This window comes from Zootoca vivipara, chromosome 2 (assembly GCF_965207765.1).
Source record: "Zootoca vivipara chromosome 2, rZooViv2.hap1.1, whole genome shotgun sequence".
NCBI lineage: Eukaryota > Metazoa > Chordata > Lepidosauria > Squamata > Lacertidae > Zootoca > Zootoca vivipara.
In genome coordinates, this window is record NC_142584.1 from 119,668,629 (window position 1) to 119,685,276 (window position 16,648).

The window sequence follows — 16,648 nt, forward strand, 5'->3', positions numbered from 1 at the left end:
GGACTGGGCCATCCAAGAGAGACCAAGCGTTGCAGGATTGTCGCTGATGCTGTGGTTTAGTCGTCCAGTTGTGTCCGGCTCTTTGTGACCCCGTAGGCCAGAGCATGCCAGGCACTCCTGTTTTCCACTGCGTCCTGCAGTTTGATCAGACTCATGTTGGTTGCTTCGAGAACACTGTTCTGTCAAGCTCGGACCAAGAAAGAACTGTGTCCAGCCACTTGAGGTTTCATCAAAGCTCTCCTCGCAGCCGAACAATGCCAGCTTGCTGAACTTGATAACCAGAGACACTAGACTCACTGTTTGCTGCCAACTTATTGCACATCTCATTATTTCTTGCCAATTTATTGCAAAGCTCATTACTTGCTGTCAACATTGTAAATCACATTAATTGCTGCCACACTGGCCCCACTTTTTGCACATTTCGTGCTGACCGTTTCTCATACTATGTTTGTTATTGTTTTATGCGTCATTTATACAATGTGTTCCCTCATTTCCCAACATTGCAAAGGTCAACCTGGCCCTCACGTCATGGTCCCCTCCGCTTCGGGGAGTGCCCTGTCATGCACAGCGCATGGATGCTGCGAGCCTTGTGCTCATATAGGAAGGAAAGGGGGAGATGTAGGGATCGGCCATGGGGGCACGCAGACAAGCCAAGGCTCGGCCTCTGGGCGAGGCAAACCACTGCCTATGCACGGGCTGCAGCTGTCTGCACACCGTGCCCTTAGTTTCACCTTTGGCTTTCTCACCAGTCCGCCATGTCCTGTCCATGACCTTTGCCTCCCTTTGGAAAGGCATGGCTCACTTTCCACTTGGTGGGAACACGAGGCGATTGCAGAATCTCACATTGAAATCGCCGGTGGCAATGGTGTTGAAGCTAAAGATGCTTGTTCTGTGAATTTAAAATTTAATGTGAACAACGAAGCTCTGGATACTACTGTGGGGAAAGTTTTGCATGTTCCACAACTCTGTTGCAACATGCTTAGTGTGTCCAGTTTGCACAGCAAAGGTTTTCCAGATAACATTTGGGAATGGGAAATGTAATTTGACTAAGAATGGTGAGGTGTATGTTCAAGCCAATCTCATAAATGGCATAAACGGAGGATGCTATCACTACCACACTCCATGCCGCTCTGTCCCATCTGGAGAAGCCGGGGAGTTATGCGAGGCTGTTTGTGGATTTTAGCTCTGCTTTTAACACTATCCTCCACCATAGATTGATGTCCAAACTAGAGGCGCTTGGAATTTCCAACTCAATTTGTCTCTGGGTTTTGAATTTTCTGTCAGACTGCTCCCAAAGGGTTAGAATAGGGTCATATATATCCATAACCCTTAGCCTTAACACCGGCTCCCCACAGGGTTGTGTGTTGAGTCCCCTGCTCTATACCTTCTACATGTATGATTGCACAGCTATCCACTCCAGCAACAAAACCATAAAGTTTGCTGATGACACCACTGCGGTGGGGCTCATTTCTGGGGGGGATGCGTCCGCCTATTGGGACGAGGTGGAGCAGCTCTATGGTTTATGTGGAGATAATAATCTGGTCCTTAATACTGCCAAGACCAAGGAACTGGTGGTGGACTACAGAAAGAAAAAGGCGGACATTCAGCCCCTGTATATTGGTGGGGACCAGGTGGAGAGGGTGGCTGTATTTAAGTTTTTGGGTGTTACCATCGAGCAGCGTATGACCTTCAGCGTGATTACCACTGCTCTGGTGAAGAAGGCCCAGCAGAGAATATATTTCCTCAGACGTTTAAAAAAGAACAAGCTGAGTGAGAGACTGCTGGTGTCCTTCTACCGAGGCTCCATAGAGAGCATTCTTACATACTGTATGTCTGCTTGGTTTTCCAGCTGCACAGTCATAGATAGGAAAGTGCTCCAGAAGGTCATAACCACAGCCCAAAAAATTATCTGTCATCCTCTCCCATCTCTGAAAGAAATATACAGATCCCATTGCCTCAAAAAAAGCAAATAATATTTTAAAAGATTAATCTCATCCTGGATATAGTCTTTTTGCACCGTTGCTTTTGGGCAAGAGATATAGAACTATTAAATCAAGAACGAATAGATTAAAAAACAGTTTCTGTCCAAGAGCTATAACCATCTTAAATGCTGTAACTAAATGATATGATCTTGGGGAGTTGTGATGGGTGTGTGTGTGTGGCTGTAATTGTGTTTTTGTTTTGTTTTTATGGGATGACATTCATTTTCATTGTACTATGACAATGACAATAGTGTGTGTGTGTGTGTGTATGGTTGATCTTTCAGAGAATCAGTCTGCTAAGGTGTCACGCTCAAACCAGAAAGATGGGGCGGACCTGGAGCTGTTGCATAGAAGGCTGGGACACAGGGACACCAACGCCATTCAGGACCGACAGAAAAGAGAACTTGCAAGGGGACCGCAGGTGACAAAGAGCACCACAGCACCAACAAAGTGCCTAAGCTGCGTTACTCAGAAAGCTGTAAAACCTTCATTTCCTCCTTGCACAGAGCAAAGAAGTATCAAAGTGCTTGACATAGTCTGCAGTGACTTGACAGAGTCTACAGTGGAACTATGAATGTTCCCTCACTAGGGAAGAACAGGTACATACTAATATTTATTGATGATTTCTCAAAGTATCGTGTTGCATATTTCATCAAGGAAAAGAGTGAGACAGTGGACATGTTCCAGAACTACCTTGCAATGGTGAAGAACAAGTTCCAGAGAGCTCCAGCTATCCTGATGACTGACAATGGGGGTGAGTACTGCTCACGTGGGATGTGAAGGAGGGAAGTGAACATGTAACCACAATTCCCTACACCGCACAACAAAACCTCATAGCTGAAAGTTTAGGTCTATCATGGAGACGACTAGATTCCTATTAAAAGATGCATCCCTAACTGCTGTATATCTCTAGAACAGATTGCCAACCAAGGGAGCAAAATGCACACCTTTTGAAGTCTATGCTACTCAAACCTTCCCAAAGAACATACACACAAGCTTAACTCCAGAGCGCAAGCAGGTATCCTTGTGGAATACGCGTCTGAAGGTAAAGGATTCAGAATAATGTTCTTACAGACTGGTATAGTGAATGCAGATCAAGCAATTTACTTTGATGAGCACAACAAGGCAGACACGAAAAATTGTGTTCTGGATTTATGTGAGCAGTCAGAAAAAATCCCAGATCTTCTGTACTATCTTCATTAACCTTACCACGTCCAGAGCTGTATTCCAAGGTCATAGCACCCTCTACAGGCGATGCAGAATGAGAGACTCCGTTGATGAATTCTAAGGTCTCCACTCTTGACTGAAGGTCTTTCCACGCTCCATGCATTTAAATGGTTTCTCTCCTGTGTGAGTCCATTTATATTTTCTAAGTTTTCCACTCTGACTGAAACTCTTTCCACACTCCATGCATTTAAATGGTTTCTCTCCGGTGTGAGTCCATTTATGTTTTCTAAGTTTTCCACTCTGACTGAAACTCTTTCCACACTCCATGCATTTAAATGGTTTCTCCCCCATATGAGTCCGTTGATGAATTCTAAGGATTCCACTAGTAGTGAAGCTCTTTCCACATTCCATGCATTTAAATGGCTTCTCCCCCATGTGACTCCGTTGATGTATTCTAAGGTGTCGACTATCAATGAAGCTCTTTCCACATTGCATGCATTTAAATGGTTTCTCCCCCATGTGACTCCGTTGATGAATTCTAAGTTTTCCACTCTGACTGAAGCTCTTTCCACATTCCATGCATTTAAATGGTTTCTCTCCTGTATGAATCTGATGATGCAAATTCAGCATTCCACTACTACTGAAGCACTTGCCACATTCCATGCATTTAAATGGTTTCTCTCCTGTGTGTCCGTTGATGGCTTCTAAGATGCCCACTCCGACTGAAACTCTTTCCACACTCCATGCATTTAAATGGTTTCTCTCCTGTGTGAGTCCGTTGATGACTTCTAAGGTCTCCACTCTGACTGAAGCTCTTTCCACACTCCATGCATTTAAATGGTTTCTCTCCTATGTGCCTCCGTTGATGAATTCTAAGTGTTCCACTGAAGCTCTTTCCACACTCCATGCATTTAAATGGTTTCTCTCCTATGTGACTCCGTTGATGAATTCTAAGGTTTCCACTAGTAGTGAAGCTCTTTCCACACTCCATGCATTTAAATGGTTTCTCTCCTGTGTGACTCCGTTGATGAATTCTAAGGTTTCCACTAGTAGTGAAGCTCTTTCCACACTCCATGCATTTAAATGGTTTCTCTCCTGTGTGACTCCGTTGATGAATTCTAAGTATTCCACTGTGACTGAAGCTCTTTCCACACTCCATGCATTGAAATGGTTTCTGTCCTGTGTGAGTTCGATGATGTGAATTCAGGTCTCCACTCTGACTGAAGCTCTTTCCACACTCCATGCATTTAAATGGTTTCTCTCCTGTGTGAGTCCGTTGATGTGTTCTAAGGCTTCCACTAGTAGTGAAGCTCTTTCCACACTCCATACATTTAAATGGCTTCTCCCCCATGTCAGTCCGTTGATATTTTCTTAGTGTTCCACTGTCACTGAAGCTCTTCCCACACTCCATACTTTCAAATTGCTTCTCCTTTCTCTTTCCACACTCCATGTATTTAAATGGCTTCTTCGTTATTCACATTGAGCATGGCCCCACAGAATTCTGACTGCCTTCTTCATTGTCTGGTTTGGAGGGCGAAGTGGGGAGGAAATCCTATTTGTTTTCTATGAAGAGAAGAAAGGAATATTACAGACATCAATCAGCACCTGCTCTTATTTTAACATCTCATACACTCTCTCCTGTCCCCCCCCCAATGTTCCACACTTTTGGGAAATGGAAATGAACTAATGTGAAATAATGGTAATACATCATCAACCTTTTATAACCCTTAATCATTGTTAAGGAAGTAGCATTATCTCAGAATATGTGGTATTTACTTTTTAAATAAAGAGGTTTCTCACACGAAAGGGAGCTGCCCTCAACTTCCGGTTGACCTCACCATCTTCTCCAGTCGGAGGTCCGTTCAGCGGAGCGGACCTCGGTGCTTCAGAGGTGGGGGGAACCACTCCAATGCAGTGGACCACCCCCCAAAAAACCCCAAATCGAGCGTTTTGGGGGCTGAATGTCTGGCGGGCGCCATTCACGGGCTCCCTCCTCCCTGGTTTGGCTCTGTTTTGAGCCCCTGAGAGTGAAGCGGACAGAGACCACTAATTTTGACAGCGCGAAGCTGCAAGACTGGGAGACAGCAGCGGCCAATTCTCCGAAAGGGCAAAAAATTCTGCAAAAGGAATAGAACGTGAGTAATTTGACCCATTGGACTTAAATTTGGAAAAATTTTGGACACAGGAGATCCAAAAACGGGAGTCGATCTCTACCCACTGAGGCAGTAACATGCCACGAAGCCAGAAAGAAATTTTGAGTGCTTTAAACCTCCAAGGAATGGACCTATATTCCCCTCTGAAGCAGGGTAAAGGGGGGAAGATCCTTTTGTTAATAAAAATCCCTGCAAAAATGTGTAACTGGCTTGAAGAAAAGCATCGCTTTGCCCCAAAATCAGCAACCCAGGAGACGCAGCGAGACACCATTATGATGTCATAAAGGAATGGAATGTGTTTATTATCAATAGGAGGTGAACTGTTGCAAGAAAGAAATAATCACGTTTGACAGCTGTCATTAAAATTGCAATCGTTCTTTTACTTCTTTGGAAACTTTCTTTTCAGCCAATTTGGTTATGACTTTTGTTCTATGAAACTGACTCCATTATCCTTTGTTCTCAAATCTCGGCTTTGCCCTTGAAGCTGGAAAGAATGTCAACATCCGGAGCAGCACCTGGGTTTCAACTGACAGTGCTAAAAAATGTTATGGGAAATTTACATGTGGAGTGCACTGGCTCAGTTTACAGATGGAAAGGAATAATAAAATATTGGAGGACAAGGAAGATGGATTGGAAATACAATAAATTACAGTGGAGAAAAGAAAAAATGAAGAATTAGTTCCTGGGAACAAGGTGAAAGATTTTAAAGGAAAAAAGAAGTTAGGCTCCAAGATGGAGACAAAATCTACAAAGTAGTATCATGGAACTTTGTTAACCCAGGGACAGAAGAACAAGAACCATTATTGGGACTTAAGGAAAATGTTATGATTAATGACTGGCAAGGGAGTCTTTATGGTATCAGGAGAGCAGAGGGAGGGGAGGACAGAATTTTGGGCTAAAAACAGGTCAGAACGGGAGTCGGATGAAGAAAAAAAGGAAATTGTGGTTTTATAGGATTAGATAAAAATGGTTTTGAATTTGGGCTATGTTATGGAACTTGCTGTATCGATTGAGAATGATGAGACCGGGGGGCGGGGGGGGGAGGAAGAGGCTGAAGTTGAAGGGAAAAATGTAGATGATATATGTGAAATTAAAAGGAATGATTAATTGTAGGATCTTTTATTTATTTTTTCTTCTTTGGAGATTTAGGCTAGGGAGGGAAAATATGATAATGTAATGTGTGAATTGAGAAATATGTTTAGCATAGTTAAATAGCAATTGTAGGGAATTAGATAGTTGAGCGGATTTCTGCTTCTGTTCCTCTTTCTGCTCTGGAGCCTCTTGGTGGCAGGGGGAGGCTTAACTTTAAAAAAGGACCACCTCCAACTGTCCATTCACCCTGTGATCTTCTCATGGCAGGAGGAGGACCGGGGATGGGGGGATAGGAGGAGGTGGATAAAAAGTGTGGGGGGGGGATAAGAGAGGAAAGTTTTAGAAATATGATTAGTTTGAAATAATGTTTTGTTTCTAGGATAAGGGTTGAAGTTTTGATATATGAAAACTGCAAAGGATAAAAACAATTTTGAAAATGAAAATCAGAAGGGTGGGATTTGAGGAAGTCCACAAAACAAAGTTAAGTAAAAATGAGGGTAAAACAATTGATACTGTATTTTTTGCTCCATGGGACACACTTTTTTCCTCCTCAAGAGTAAGGGGAAATCTCTGTGCGTCCTATGGAGTGAAGGCGCGGTCCCTGGAGCCAAATTGCCCAGGGGCGAAAAGCACATTGTGCTTTTTTTAAAAAGAAAAAAGAAAATGCAGGGGGTGTTAAAGGAAGCCGCTCAGCAGCTGATCAGCAGGATCGGGAGAGAGATAAGATGGGCCGAAGCCATGAGGCTGCTTCCTTGCTGCTTCGTGCCTGCCTGCCTTCCTGCCTGCGAAGCACACTTTGTCCCCTCAGCTCTGCCTCAGAAGCTCTCTCTGGAACATTTAAAAGTAACCCCGTTCCCAGTGAAAACACCCGGGAACCTTCTGGTGAGGCTGTTTAGCCAAGCCAGCTCTCCTCAATAATAGGAGGTGGGGGAGAGAGCGAGGGAAGGTGGCGACATTATTTCGCAAGAGGAACTAATGGGTTTTTTAAGGACGAGTGAGCTAATCCGGGGACAGAATAAGAAAGTGGTAGAAGCAGCAGCAGCAGGCAGGAGGGAGGGGCATTTCCCTTCATCACATGACAATTTCGGGGTCCTGTGATTTTTGAGGGGGGAAAGAGAAAAGATAGTAAAAGAAACAAACAAACAAACAAAAAACCTCCTGCAATAAACAGCAAGCAAGAAACCGTTTTAAAATCCTCCCCGGGTGAAACAGCAGTCCCTTTGAGCTGCAGGGCAGTTAAAATGAGCCCACAGGGACCGATTGCAAACAAACACAATGGGGGTGTTGAGTAAGGTTAAAGGCTGGCAGCACAGGGAAAGACAACACGTGGACCGAACGCCCGTGCTGTTTTTATTCCCTTCAGCTGTCGGCTCCTAAAAGGAGCCACAGTAATTCGACAGCAGCAGCGAGGTGCTTGTGGCTTAAGGGGGGATGGGATCCACACAACAAGAGGGACAATTGGAACCACGCACCCCAACCCCCCACGCACCAAGCTGACGCCTCCCCAGGGACAAAGAATATAGGAACAGGGGCTTGGGGATCGGAGGATTGCAAGCTGCTTGTCTCAGTCACGGGCAGGGAATCACCCGAGATTCAAACTACCCGTGTTTCCCCTTTTTTAAGACACCGCCTTACAACTTTTTTCCCTCAAAAAAACACACGGTGGCTTATTTTCAGGGGGTGTCTTTTTTTTTTTTTAAGTGCCGGTACAACTGGGTCCCACTGGCTCAGGATGCTTGGCGCATTTATTGCCTCTTCTATTCTCTCTGTTTCCCCTCCTCCCCATCCTGAATCAAGGGCTCTCTTTCCGGTGGCGGCCGGGTGTGTGTGCGCGTGGAGGTATAGAGGCTGCTCCCCGGGCTCTCTCACGCTGGCCGGGGAATGAGGAGGGAGGCAGGGACCTGTCCCGCTCTAAGACGCTCGTGAGGGAAGCGTGAGGGGGATGAGGCTTGGGCCTGCGCCTCTGGCGCGCGCAACCCCAACTGACGGACCGACGGAAGGAAGGGAAGGGAGGGGGGAAAGGGAAGGAGGGGGAGAGGAGCCGCATCAGCTCTCGGCGAGGAGGCCGGGGTGGCTGAATGACGAGCCGAAGAGGAACCTTTTCTATGTGGGGGGGGGGAGAGAGAGACGCGATCACAAATATACAGAGAGAGACAGACGCGCGCACAGGGGGAGAGAGAGAGAAAGACGCACGGGGAGAGAGAGACGCACACGCTCACAGAGAAAAAGACGGACACGCACACACAGAGAGTGTGGCGCCGCTTCACGCTTTGTCAGCGCTGCAGCTGCCGCCGCTTCCAAACACCAACCCGACCTGGCAGGCTTCCTCCTCCTGCCACGGCCGGCACTGCAGGAGCTGGGTCCTGCCGGCTTGTGCCCTCGGTGTTCCGTGCGGCACTGCTGCACACTTTATCGGCGCTGCAGCCGCCGCCGCCGCTTCCGGGCTCCGACCCAACCCGGCAGGCTTCCTCCTCCTGTTGCGGCCGGCGTGCTGGGTCCTGCTAGCTGGCTGGGGCGCTAGGTGGTCTTGCTCCGCACGTCGCGGAAGTATGGCTTATTTTCGAGGTATGTCTTACATTTCTCAAACGATTAAAAACCCTGCCATGCCTTACTTTTTGACTACGTATTAAAAAAGGGGAAACACGGTACAAGAAAGAAGATTCCACCTAAACATTAGGAAGAACTTCCTGACAGTAAGAGCTGTTCGGCAGTGGAATTTGCTACCAAGGAGTGTGATGGAGTCTCCTTCTTTGGAGGTCTTTAAGCAGGCATATGTCAGGAATGCTTTGATAGTGTTTCCTGCTTGGCAGGGGGTTGGACTGGATGGCCCTTGTGGTCTCTTCCAACTCTATGATTCTATGAGAGAGGAAGAGGCTCACAAACAGCAGCGGCAATATGGGCATGCGGGGAACTGGGACACAAAGAGTTAAAGTGGACCCAACGAAGGGTATAAGATTCCTTTTAAACGTTTTGAAATATTATGCTGATATATGGTACTGGTTGTTTATTAAATAGTTTAGTACCACATTTGATTCAGAATATTTCCCCCCTTGTTTTCCTCCTCTAAAAACCAAGTGCGTCCTATGGTGAGGTGCGACCTATGGAGCGAAAAATACTGTATGTTTGTCTGTATTTTGTTAAATGTTTCTGTTATGTATTTGTTTTGTTTCTGTCTTTATTGTATTATGTCTTATTATAAAAGGAATAAAAAAAAATTGGGGGGGGGAGAGAGAAAGGGAGCTGCTCTATGTTCATAAACCTGTCCACTTCAGATACCACTACCTGGTATCTGAAGAAGTGTGCATGCACACGAAAGCTCATACCAAAATAAAACTTAGTTGGTCTTTAAGGTGCTACTGAAGGAATTTTTTTTCTATTTTGCTGTCCACTATTGATCAGGTTCCTAAGCTCACCATGAAATTATTCATCCTCTGCACTATAATCCTCCACCCCTTGGGCCATATTCTGTCCCCTTTGACCTCTAGATCTTTATTAATCACCTGCACGGTCCCTTTGACCTCAGGAGGTGCATATTGACCATTTTGGGAGAGCCATACAGTCATACCTCGGTTTACAACCACCTCTGTTTACGAACGCCGCAGACCCATCTGGAATGGATTAATTCACTTTCCATTACTTTCAATGGGAAAGTTCACTTCAGGTTAAGTACGCTTCAGGTTAAGTACGCTTCAGGTTAAGTACAGACTTCCAGAACCAATTACACTCATACTTCAGTAGGAACCCTTTAGGGATGCGGGTGGCACTGTGGGTTAAACCACAGAGCCTAGGGCTTGCAGATCAGAAGGTCGGCGGTTAAAATCCCTGCGATGGGGTGAGCTCCCATTGCTCGATCCCAGCTCCTGCCAACCTAGCAGTTCAAAAGCACCTCAAAGTGCAAGTAGATAAATAGGTACCACTCTGGCGGGAAGGTAAATGGTGTTTCCGTGTGCTGCTGTGGTTCGCCAGAAGCAGCTTTGTCATGCTGGCCACATGACCGGGAAGCTGTACGCCGGCTCCCTCGGCCAATAATGCGAGATGAGCGCTGCAACCCAGAGTCAGTCATGACTGGACCGAATGGTCAGGGGTCTCTTTACTTTTACCTTTAGGAACCCTTTAGAAGATGTTTCTCCACAGAGACACAGGCATGTAGGTGAGACGTTAGTTGACAAGACAAAAGCTTCAAAGGGCGGAAATAATAAAGTGGGCTTCCTCCCTTTCCTCTTTCCCCCAATGGATGGACTCGCTATAACAGCCCCCAGCGCCCCATTCAGGAGCTGACCTGGGACTTATGGCAGGGCAAGGACTGAGCTTCAAGGGAGGAGAGGGTGGGTGGATCAGGCCTCCTGTTCAGGGATCTCTCCCTGGTCGACTCCAAGGAGATTCCTGGGCAGGAGGGAGAAGTCAAGGCAGGCAGCCCCCAAGTCTCTCTCTCTTTCTCCAAGATGGCTTTTGCTCCCAAGTGCCCCCACCTCTCCATCCAGAGGGGCCTCACCAGTTGAGCAAGGAGGGGGAGAGGAGGGAGAGGGGGGGTCCTCTATCCAGGCCTTCCATGGACTCCCTCTCTAGACCAGCGTTTGGGGGACCTAATCTATCTGCATACTCTCTCTGTGTTCTAAAAAAGGTCAACAACTTTGGGGTAAAATCGTAAAAAAAAGGTCAACAACTTTGGTCGGCCCTCATACATGTTCACTTCATTAAATCTGGCCCTCCTTGAAAAAAGTTCAGGCACCCCTGCTCCAGATAAAAGGGACCCACCAAGCCTTGGCTTGGTACCCGGACAGAACAAGGAGCGCCCCAGGGATTCCTGCCAGGGGGAACCCAGAACATGCAGAGGGGAACGGAATTGAGGCCTCAGTTTGGGGGTGGGGGGGCCCCCTTGGCGGGCCTCCCATTTCCATTCCCTAAAAGGGGCCCAAGGGGGGGGCAGGGGAGCTGAGCATCTCTTGACAGCTGAGCATCTTGCAATGCAAACCCTGCCGGTGCTCCCTCTGCAGAAAGGCCCCCCGCTGCATTTCCCATAGTAAAAGGCAGGAAGGCTGATTTCTATTGGGGGGTGGGGCTTGCAATGCGAACCCTGCGAATGGAGGTCCCCGATCTGCAGCCGGATTGCATGGATCGGGGCCTCTGCAGATAGCGCCCATCGCCCCCTTCCCCGCCCTGCAGCTCTACCTCTTTGTCCTCTCTGCTCCCCCTCCCTTGCTCGCTATTCTACTCCCATTTCCTTTCCCGCCGCAATATATAAAGGGCTGGGGGCTCTCCAAGGATGCGCCCCCTCCCCCGCTCGACCGATCCACAGAAAGAAGGGGGAGGGGGAGCACTCCCCTACTTTCCTTTCATCCCCCGCCCCAAATCCTGCCTTCCCGAGTCCCTTCCCAGCTGCCCTGTTTGCAGATTCGGGGGGGGGGGAGCGCGTCCTTCTCCCCCTCCCCACAACCCCAAATCTCCCCCCAACCAAAAAAAAACCATTTCGCACCTTTTTTCCTCCTCCTCTGCAGACCTGCTCCTCTTCTGGGAATGTGAGTGGCGGCCCCTCCCCTCTCTCCTTGCCCCCTCCCCCCTCTAAACCTTCCTTCCTCTCTAGGAAGTGGAGCTCACTGATCCTTGGGGAGGAATGAGTGACGCCCCCCTCCCAGAAGACACAAATTCTCCTCCTTCCAAACAAGCTCTGAATATCCTGTTTCTTTCCTGATAAATCTCCCAGGTTCGATCCCCGGAGGCGGCAGGGAAAGAGACCCCCCCCCACCTCCGAAAAAGTCCTCCGGGGCAGGAAGGTTACATTCCCTCTTCATCTCTTTTAATCCCTTGCCGGGAGGGAGTGATTGAGATGGGGATCCGGTCATTTTCACACCCATTTCCCAACGTGGCGTAGGGTGTCCCCGTTACAACAACAGTTGTTATGCGCGTTTGAGGCTTGGAATAGTAATTTAGGACAACCCTAAATGGTGTTATCCCTTGACATTATAACGTACAGAACCATAGCATCACAGAATCTGAGAACTGGAAGGGCCTGGAGAGTCAGACCAACCCCTTGCAAGGAAGGGATCTCAGCTAAAGCATCCAGGACAGATGGCCACCCAACCTCTGCTGAAAAACCTCCATGGAAGGAGAGCCCACCACCTCTCATGGGAGTCTGTTCCCCTGCCAAACAGCTCTTGCTGTCAGAGAGGCTTTCCAAATGTTTAGTCAGAATCTCCTTCCTTGCAACTTGAAGCCATTGGTTTCTGCAGCCTGTGGCAGGTAGACTGTCGATTGGGATTAGCCACTGAGACCATATAGCCATTTAACCAGGCCTTTGGTGGATTTGATTGACATCCTGTGCCCTTGTAAAATGTTTTTTTCTGTTGGGGGGGTATTGGGTTGTTGTTTTTATTTTGCTTGTGTATTTTGTGGTTTTATATTTTGATTTTATTCTGTGAACCGCTCTGAGACCTCAAGGTATAGGGCAGTATATAAATTTGATTAATAGTAATAATAATAAAATAGAGTTATCTTTTTTTGTTGCTGCATCACCCTGTGGACTCATGTTAAGCCAGTGGTCCACCAAGACTCCTAGATCCTTTTCACATGTCCTGCTAGTAAGCCAGGTGTCCCCCATCCTCTCTTTGTGCAGGTGGTTCTTCCTGCCTAAGTGCAGGACCTGACATTTCTCTCTGTTGAAATTCATTTTGTTATGCAAGGAGGTGCCCCAGCAGAGCTGCTATTCCTGTTACAGGAAACATCAGGGGAAAACTAATAGCGCAGGTTGCGCCCAAATTCTCGGTCCTCATTTTCCCAAGCGGTGGATCTATGGCTGGGCAGGATCTGTCCCGCCTCAGACTGCAGGGGAGGCAGCTCACAGGATGGACTGCTCTCCAGTGCACCCCTTTTCCCAAGGGAGGAGGGTCCTGGCTGACTTGGTTTGCTTCCTCAAGTGGTGGAATCAATGTGTCCCAGAAAACAGGGTCTTCCTTGCAGGCTGAAGTGGTGCAGTCCAGATACAGGCTAAACCCCTGGGGATGTGGAGGAGGCAGAGACTTTGGGCCTCTCCCTCCCTTCCCCACCCCTTTGAGAGCATACCAGGCCTCACTTGTGAATGATGGGTTCAACCGTTCCTGAAAAGAGCCCTGAGAAGTGGCCACACCAGGTCCATGTGCCCCGATGACGTTCAAAGGGAGCTTCCTGTCGGCCTCCAGGCAGCTTGTAGATTTGTAGAAAGTTGACCTGCCAAACGCACACTATAGACATCCATAGGGTTTCTCCCCTATGTGTGTTATCTTGGGGATAATTTGATATGAGCTTACAGTGAAGCATTGAACACACACTTAGGTCGCCTCCCCGCTGCATCGACGTCTCTCTGGCACTGCCCACTAGGAGGCGAGTCCTTCCTGGTTATGCCACTAAACAGCCCATTTATTCCTGATGCCCTCAGAGATAATGTTTATCTGAACACTTCCCCCTTCACATAGCCAAGAATGAGGTGTTGCAACACAATCTATATATAAATGGTGAAGGTGCATGTGTGTTATTCCCCAATTTTCTCCCAAAAGCACCTACCCGATCGCCCTGAAATTTGGCCACAACTTCAGAGTCACATGAGAGCAGGTAAACATGAAGTTACACTGACCAGCAGACACACCAAACACAGGAAAAAACCGGGATTTTTGGTTTTAAAACATTGCCCCCTCCAGTGGACATCCAACAAACAAGATCCAACATAGTGGCAAAATCCCCCCCACTCCCCATCCACCCCACCAAACAAAATCCTACATACACCCAAAATTCCCCCCACTCCTCATCCACCCCACCAAACAACATCCAACATACTGGCAAAATAACGGCCACTCTCTATTGACCCCACCAACGCGGGACACAGCCCACCCCGGAGACCAGACCTCTGCCAGAGACCAGCCCACCCCAACAGTACCCCAATTCCCAAGGACCCCCCTCCTGCCATGGAGGTAACTACCCCAGAGACCCCCTATGGCGTTTCACCTCTAGGGGACCAGCAAGAGTTAAGTTGTAAGGGAGGTGAATAGCCAATAGGAGCTCTCCAGGCAGAAGTAGGGGGATCTACGGAGAAGCAGGCAGGGATGAGAGGAGTGGAGTGGAATTGATGAGAGAGGTGGAGAGGATTTGAGATAGAGAGGGTTAGAGAAGCTAGTGAGGTGAGCTGTTGTGCTGAATCTGAGAGAGAATTAATAAGGGAACTACAGTCAGGGAGGAAAGTGGGGAACTTAACCTGAGGTACCACTTTAGCTAATCGGGCCTCCCGCTGCCGCCATGCTATTGGTGTATGATTATTGTTCTTTGTTTTCAAATAATTCTTATTTATTTTCAAATAAAACAAAATACAAAAATACAAAATAGAAAAAAGCAAAAAGCAAAAAAAGAAAAAATACAGGACATAGAAAATTAAAGGGGGGGAAATCATCTTAAATCTAGTTTCTTAACATTGTAGACTTCCTCACATCTCCCTCAGTGAGTTCATTTTTATAACCAAACTAAGCAGTTTTTATTTATATCTTGAATCATTCTAACATATTTTTTATAAACCTTAAACAATTTCTCATTCTATCTTATGTCATTCAACATATTTTTTCCTTAACCTTGAACAATTTCGTAATACATCTTAAACTATACTTAAATCATTTCTAATTTCATATTCGCCTGCTAATATCATTCCCAGATTGATCAATTAACCTAATTCTAAAAAAAAACCATAACCATCAATCAATATACTTTATTCGACTGATAGTCAGAACAAAAAAACATTTCTCAATACAAAGATAAACAGATAAAACTGAAGGCAAAAAACCATAACTAATCCCTTTAACTTTAATTTCTCCCCAAAGCCCATATTTCATTCCCAAAAATATCCATATAAACAAATACTATTTCATCTAATCACAATTAAACATTTAAATCTAGTTCAGCCCCCCCCCTCCCTTGGAATCTGTGTCTCCAGAAGACTCAGCCAGCTCCTTAAATCGTTCCAGATTCGAACCATCTTAATCAATCAGAGAAAATTATATGTTGAAAGCTTTCACCCCACTCCCACTCTTACCCATTCCAACCACTGCTCTACCCTCTTTGTCCCCTGCTGTCCCCCCAATTCTTTAACAGTTGCACAATACCATCCAATTGTATTTCCACATTTCAGCCCTCTTCCATTTTTTGTTCCCCTCAAACTCTGTCCCCAGCATGCATCCTGCCCCCACCCTCTCACTGGGCGGGCATCATTCCATGCTGGTTCCTCTTTGAAGGTCTTTTGGATCAAACATGGATCCTGTCTCCCCCCCCCCCTGGAGGAACAATGATCCATGCCTCTTCTCCTTCTTAAAGTATTTCATGATTCAAGTCTGATGTTATTTCAACTTTGTTCTCTTCATTCTCTGTTGGGATTGGTACTTTTCCATTGTGCTTACGCATCTCATCTCTAAAGTCCAAAAGTAATTCCAAAAATAGTTTTTCAAAGTCAACAAAGTCAGATGTTGTGTCTTCCATCTTACTGGTCATCTCAAATTTCATGGGAGTAACAGAGCAGGAAATGGTGCTGACTGTATTTCCAATCCTTAATACTTAAAGTCACGTCCGGTCTGGTTTCTAACTCTCATTTTTTAATCTTCTTCATAACTTAAAAGTCTTTAATCCAGCCCTGAGAAAAGCCTTTCAGAAATTTACAACATATTGTAGTCTCTCTTCAGTGTTGACAGCTCTCAGCCTCCAAGAGGAAACAAATTCCTTTCTATTGTGATGTCATAATGGTGGCTCGTTGATCGTTGGCGCATGATTTCTGTTCTCATCCTGAGGTAAAGTTCTCTACCCGAGGTACGACTTCCAGATTAGCGGAGTTTGTAACCTGAAGGGTTTGCAACCCAAGGTGTTTATAACTAGAGGTACCACAGAAAATAACTTTTGGGAAACCTCTGAAGGCAGCCCTGTTCAGGGAGTTGTTTTGTTTGACATTTTCTTATCTTTTATATTATGCTGGAAGTAATATATGGGTGTGGTAACAAGAAGAAGAAGAAGAAGAAGAAGAAGAAGAAGAAGAAGAAGAAGAAGAAGAAGAAGAAGAAGAAGAACAACAACAACAACAACAACAACAACAACAACAACAACAACATGTCCCTTTTTCATTAAACACAACAACAACATGTCCCTTTGTCATTAAACCCAGGTTGGCACAATTCATTCATTCTGCCAGGGCTCCAGTTAGAGATGTAAAACTTTCGGAAATTTTGAAGCTCGGAAACCCCCACGGGGGGGGGGGGAGAT

General features: G+C 46.5%; 2 protein-coding genes across 2 annotated transcripts in view; both read right to left on the bottom strand.

Moving 5' to 3' along the window:
* LOC132591245 (uncharacterized) overlaps positions 1 to 795 on the bottom strand; it is a 34,593-nt gene extending 33,798 nt beyond the window's left edge. Inside the window, exon 1 of the mRNA XM_088662560.1 lies at positions 715 to 795. Coding sequence (XP_088518686.1) covers positions 715 to 795 — 81 coding nt within the window. The remainder of the gene's footprint in view (positions 1 to 714) is intronic.
* Positions 796 to 2,576: 1,781 nt separating this feature from the next.
* LOC148687215 (uncharacterized) overlaps positions 2,577 to 16,648 on the bottom strand; it is a 42,960-nt gene continuing 28,888 nt past the window's right edge. The window contains 2 exon segments of the mRNA XM_088664268.1: positions 2,577 to 3,840; positions 3,842 to 4,554. Coding sequence (XP_088520394.1) covers positions 3,267 to 3,840; positions 3,842 to 4,554 — 1,287 coding nt within the window. The 3' untranslated portion in view covers positions 2,577 to 3,266.